We start from the raw sequence: 6,311 nt of genomic DNA on the forward strand, positions 1-6,311 counted from the left end.
AAAAAGAAAGTACATAAAAAAGATATCATCGAACGGGTTCAATAATCTTCTCTACACTCCTCCTTAAACTTACATAATTGCTTCCACAAATATAAGCCAATCACTATAATGGAATGTATCTAGTATTTCTCTGAATTCTCTTAGTTGTCACTCCTAAGGAAAAAATAGAGAAGCACTATAAAGACTTAAATTAAATAAGTGACTAAAATACTCTACTAATATTATAAATGGACTATTTATAAAAAATAATATAGAAAATAAATTCTGGCGCCGTGGTACTTGAGATACTTGCACCGTGGTGCCCATAAAATGAATTAACACCACCATACTAAAGGGTTTCCTTCACTGCGGCACTTGCTAACATGAATTCGCTGTTTAATAAATTGACATGTCGCTTCATTGGCAGATTGTGGACTGAGTGATTACAATTATAACATATGGTGCTACTGATAATTGAGGGTTATGGCATCCACATGGCACTCCCCTTGACTTGGTGGTACTAGAATTTGGGGCCAAGGTTATCACGACCCAACCCGACCGGAATGAATCCCTTCGCGTCGGCCCGCGACAGAATTGAAAATATCAAGGATCTAGCTTTAGAATTTGCTTCAGACTTTCTTCCAAATATCAAACTTACAGAAAACACAGAGCTACTATAAACATCAAATATACAGAACAGTTCATCTATATTTCTTCAGTCATCAAAATAATCATGTACAATACAGTGCATGGCTACAGACAGGAAGAACATAATAGAAAAGCCATGACTGTACAAAAATCAAAAGTGCAAAATACCTAATCACTGATCAGACACTGAACGACTAGTCCAAGACTTCCTTCCCTTTCCCAGAACCTAAAAACCACGCAGATAATAAGGATGAGCTAACAGCTCAGCAAGACTGCACTAACCAATCAAAATCTCCAGAAATACACTTCAGAAAATACATCAGAAGAGTAGCCGTACATAATTCACATAATCGTGCAGAAATCGTATAAACAGACAAAATACAGATACTTGGTCAAACAGAAATCAAATCACAAATGGAATTCATTTCATATAACAGAATATTCAAGTCAGATTTCACAGAACAGACAGAATCGTACAGAACAAACAGAATCGTACAGAACAGATAGAATCGTACAAATCAGATAAAATCACATTTCACATATCAGATAACACATATCAGATATCACATATCACATTCCCGGACCCTGATAGAATCTCAACGGATTCTAGCCCCTTATGCCTCCCTTCCCTGACACAGACAGAATCTCAACTGATTCTGGCTCCTTATGCCTCTCTTGTGCTTACAGCACCAGAACTTGTCAGATATACAAAATTTTTGAAATAGAACTTATTTCCATATTCCCTGACCCAGATAATTTCATTATTGTACTGATGAAATATTTTTCAACATCCAGATAATTCGTAATTCGATAAAAACTCCGTAAAATTCAAATACCGGGTGAAAATCTTCCAAAAAATACTCAAAACATGTAAAAGCATTATCTCAGGAACATATCAAAAGTTACACGGTAAAAAGTTTACTAGAACAAAATGATACCAGATTTTCGCTAACGAAAATCGAATTTGAAACAGAAAAGTCGTCAAAATCTAGATTTTTGAAAATTGAAACAGGCGGAATGTGCCTTACCTCGAGTCGGTCGACTTTTTCGTCTACGACGACGGACGAAAATGGACCGAAGTCACCCAAAATCCACTTTTTTCTTCTTTTTCCTTCGTTTTTCTCTCTCCTAGGCTTTTCTCTCTCTTCAAAAATATCTCAATCCAATATATACACATGCAGATCGTACGCGACGAATCATATTCGTCCCATGATGATTTTCCCTCTCGATAAGCTTCATTCAGACGAAGTGTATTCGTTCCTGTACGACTTGCTCTCTGGACAACCTTCGTACAGATGGACCAAATTTCATCCTGGGACGAACCTCCGAGTTCACAGATCCTATACTGATCTTCCCAGGATGATCCCACTTCGTCTTGGATGATCCTGGAAGGAAAAATAAGAAAACTGGCTTTCACAATCTCCCCACCTTCAGAACAATGTCGTCCTCGATATTTCCAAAATAAAACTGAGTCAAAAAAGATGCGAATATAACTGTCTCATATCTGACTCCTTCTCCCAAGTAGCCTCTCTTGCTGTTCTATGTTTCCACTGAATCTTAACCATATGAATCTGTTTACTTCTCAACTTGCGCACATCATAAGCTAAAATCTTTTCATGCTCTTCTTTGTACTGCAGATTCTTTTGAATCTCCACATCATCAGCAGAAAGTTTCTTTTCAGAATCAGATATCCACTTTCTCAAATAGGATATGTGAAACACGTTATGTATATCACACATCTGATCAGATAATAACAATCTATAAGTAGAATTTCTAATCCTTTCGATGATTTCAAAAGGTCCGACATACCTTGGACTGAGCTTGCTCACTCTTCCAAATCTGCTGACGCCTTTCATCGGACTGACTTTGAGATGCACAAAGTCGCCAACCTGAAATTCAACCAGTCTATGCTTCTGATTGTAATACTTTTGTTGTCTGTCTTGTGCAGCTTTCAATCTTTCTTTAATCAGATTGATTTTCATAACATATTCATCCACAAAAATTGAACCCATCTCTTATCTATCTCTCATTTTAGTCAAAGTCAAAGGAGTTCTACACTTTCTGCCATACAGGCTTCATAAGGTTTCATATCAATACTGGACTGATAATTGTTATTATAAGCAAATTCTATCAAAGGGATGTGATCTTCCCAACTGCCTCTAAAATCCATAACACATAATCTTAATCGTCCTGGACGGTTCCCAGAACTATTCTCAGGCCGATATTTTCTACAGTGCCGATCGGCCTGGACGATTTCCAATCGTCCTGGACGATCCTGATAGGAAAAATCCAAATCAGAGAGGAACAGTAAGGGAACGAGGTCTCACAGTTATCACGACCCAACTCGACTGGAATGAATCCATTCGCGTCGGGCCGCGACGGAATTGAAAATATTAAGGATCTAGCTTTGGAATTTGCTTCAGACTTTCTTCCAAATATCAAACTTACAGAAAAAACAGAGCTACTATAAACATCAAATATACATAACAGTTCATCTATATTTCTTCATTCATCAAAATAATCATGTACAATACAGTGCATGGATACAGATAGGAAGAACATAATAGAAAGGCCATGACTGTACAAAAATCAAAAGTATAAAATACCTAATCACTGATCAGACACTGAACGACTAGTCCAAGACTTCCTTCCCTTTCCCAGAACCTAAAAACCACGCAGATAATAAGGATGAGCTAACAGCTCAGCAAGACTGAACTAATAAATCAAAATCTCCAGAAACACACATCAGAAAATATATCAGAAGAGTAGCCGTACATAATTCACATAATCGTGCATAAATTGTATAAGCAGACAGAATACAGATACTTGATCAAACAGAAATCAAATCACAAATGGAATTCATTTCATGTAACAAAATATTCATGTCAGATTTCACAGAACAGACAGAATCGCACAGAACAAACAGAATCGTACAGAACATATAGAATCGTATAAATTAGATAAAATCACATTTCACATATCAGATATCACATATCATATTCCCGGACCCTGATAGAATCTCAACGGATTCTGGCCCCTTATGCCTCCCCTGTGCTTACAGCACCAGAATTTGTCAAATATACAAAATTTTTGAAATAGAACTTATTTCCAGATTCCCTGACCCATATAATTTCATTATTGTACTGATGAAATATTTTTCAACATTCAGATAATTCGCCATTAGATAAAAACTTCGTAAAATTCAAAATACCCGGTGAAAATCTTCCAAAAAATATTCAAAACATGTAAAAATATTGTCTCAGGAACATATCAAAAGTTACACAGTAAAAAGTTTACTAGAACAAAATGATACCATATTTTCGCTAACGGAAATCGAATTTGAAACCGAAAAGTTGTCAAAACTTAGATTTCTGAAAATTGAAATAGGCGGAATGTGCCTTACCTCGAGTCGGTCGACTTTTTCGACTACGACGACGGACGAAAATGGACCGACGTCACCCAAAATCCACTTTTTCTCCTTTTTCCTTCATTTTTCTCTCTCCTAGGCTTTTCTCTCTCTTCAAAAATATCTCAATCCAATATATACACATGCAGATCGTACGCAACGAATCCTATTCATCCCAGGACGATTTGCCCTCTTGATAAGCTTCGTTTAGACGAAGTGTATTCGTTTATGGACAACTTGTTCTCTGGACAACCTTCGTACGGATGGACCAAATTTCATCCTGGGACGAACCTCCGAGTTCACAGATCCTGTACTGATCGTCCCAGGATGATCCCACTTCATCTTGGATGATCCTGGAAGGAAAAATAAGAAAACTAGCTTTCACAATCTCCCCACCTTCAGAACAATGTCGTCCTCGATATTTCCAAAACAAAACTGAGTCAAAACAGATGCGAATATAACTGTCTCATATCTGACTCCTTCTCCCAAGTAGCCTCTCTTGTTGTTCTGTGTTTCCACTGAATCTTAACCATAAGAATCTGTTTACTTCTCAACTTATGCACATCATAAGCTAAAATCTTTTCAGGCTCTTCTTTGTACTGCAGATTCTTCTGAATCTCCATATCATCAGCAGAAAGTTTCTTTTCAGAATCAGATATCCACTTTCTCAAATAGGATACATGAAACATGTTATGTATATCAGACATATGATCAGATAATAACAATTTATAAGCAGAATTTCCAATCCTTTCGATGATTTCAAAAGGTCCGACATACCTTAGATTGAGCTTTCTCACTCTTCCAAATCTGCTGACGCCTTTCATCGGACTGACTTTGAGATACACAAAGTCGCCAACCTGAAATTCAACCAGTCTGTGCTTTTGATTGTAATACTTCTGTTGTCTGTCTTGTGCAGCTTTCAATCTTTCTTTAATCAGATTGATTTTCATAACAGATTCATCCACAAAAATTGAACCCATCTCTTATCTATCTCCCATTTCAGTCAAAGTCAAAGGAGTTGTACACTTTCTGCCATATAGGGCTTCATAAGGTGTCATACCAATACTGGACTGATAATTGTTATTATAAGCAAATTCTATCAAAGGGATGTGATCTTTCCAACTGCCTCCAAAATCCAGAACACATTATCTTAGAAGATCTTCCAGTACTTGAATAGTCCTTTCAGACTGTCCATCAGTCTGCGGATGAAAAGTTGTACTGAAACGCAACTTCGTACCCAATCCTTGCTGAATACCCTTCCAAAGTCTGGAAGTAAACCGTCCATCTTGATCAGATACAATAACTTTTGGCACACCGTGCAATCTGACAATTTCTTTAACATATAGCTGAGCTAACTTATCCACCGGATCCATCTTTCTAATCGGAAAAAAATGTGCAGACTTCGTCAATCGATCGACAATCACCCAAATAGAATCATGCCCTTTCCTTGATCAAGAAAAACCCATAGCAAAATCCATCGTTACCTCCTCCCACTTCCACTCAGGGATAGGCAACGACTACAAAAGACCTCCTGATCGTTGATGCTCTGCCTTGACTACCTGACAGGCTTCGCATTTCGAAACAAATTCCGCTATGTCCTTTTTCATTCCAAGCCACCAAACAAACTTTTTATATCTCCGTACATCTTACCACTTCCTGGATGAATAGTATAGCCTGAATAATGAGATTCGTGTATAATCTCTTTCCTAAGATCTCTAAACATAGGAACCCACAATCTGTTCTTATAAAAAATAATATCATAATCAGAAAGTCGTAGTTCAGGTTTCTTACCAGATTCAATCTGAGCAATCAACTTCAATTATTCAGAGTTTGACTTCTGAGCTTCATGAATCCTCTCTTCCAAAAAAGACTGAATGTTCATCTGAGTCAAAACACCATAATCCGAACCAGTAGAGGAAATCACCTCTAACTGTAATCTTTCTATATCTCGTATCAGATACTCATCAGAAGTGAGCTGAACACATGATAGTACAGAGGATTTCCTGCTCAGAGCATCTGCTACCACATTAGCCTTACCAGGCTGATACTGAATTTTCAGATTATAGTCCTTGATCAACTCAAGTCATCATTTTTGCCTCAAATTCAGATCCTTCTGAGTGAATATATACTTCAAACTCTTATGATCCATGAATATCTGACACCTGATGTCATACAAGTAATGACGTTAAATCTTCAAAGTAAATACAACAGTAACCAATTCCAAATCATGCGTCAGGTAATTCTTTTAATATGGTTTCAACTGTCTCGAAGCATAAGC

At 37.2% G+C, this 6,311-nt stretch overlaps 2 protein-coding genes across 2 annotated transcripts; both read right to left on the reverse strand.

Annotated features, from left to right (window-relative positions):
* Positions 1-2,099: 2,099 nt before the first annotated feature.
* LOC110112374 lies at positions 2,100-2,639 on the reverse strand. Its single transcript, XM_020844570.2, has one exon. It carries the CDS (start codon positions 2,637-2,639, stop codon positions 2,100-2,102), a length of 540 nt encoding a protein of 179 aa, XP_020700229.1.
* Positions 2,640-4,473: 1,834 nt separating this feature from the next.
* LOC110112373 lies at positions 4,474-5,013 on the reverse strand. Its single transcript, XM_020844569.1, has one exon. The coding sequence runs from the start codon at positions 5,011-5,013 to the stop codon at positions 4,474-4,476; it is 540 nt and encodes a 179-aa protein (XP_020700228.1).
* Positions 5,014-6,311: the final 1,298 nt, after the last annotated feature.

Source organism: Dendrobium catenatum, unplaced genomic scaffold (assembly GCF_001605985.2).
Source record: "Dendrobium catenatum unplaced genomic scaffold, ASM160598v2 fragScaff_scaffold_787, whole genome shotgun sequence".
NCBI classification, from domain to species: Eukaryota; Viridiplantae; Streptophyta; class Magnoliopsida; order Asparagales; family Orchidaceae; genus Dendrobium; species Dendrobium catenatum.

Bases quoted from the DNA above. Each gene is read 5' to 3' on its own strand.
- LOC110112374 (XM_020844570.2), bottom strand. From the start codon at position 2,639: ATGGGTTCAATTTTTGTGGATGAATATGTTATGAAAATCAATCTGATT.
- LOC110112373 (XM_020844569.1), bottom strand. From the start codon at position 5,013: ATGGGTTCAATTTTTGTGGATGAATCTGTTATGAAAATCAATCTGATT.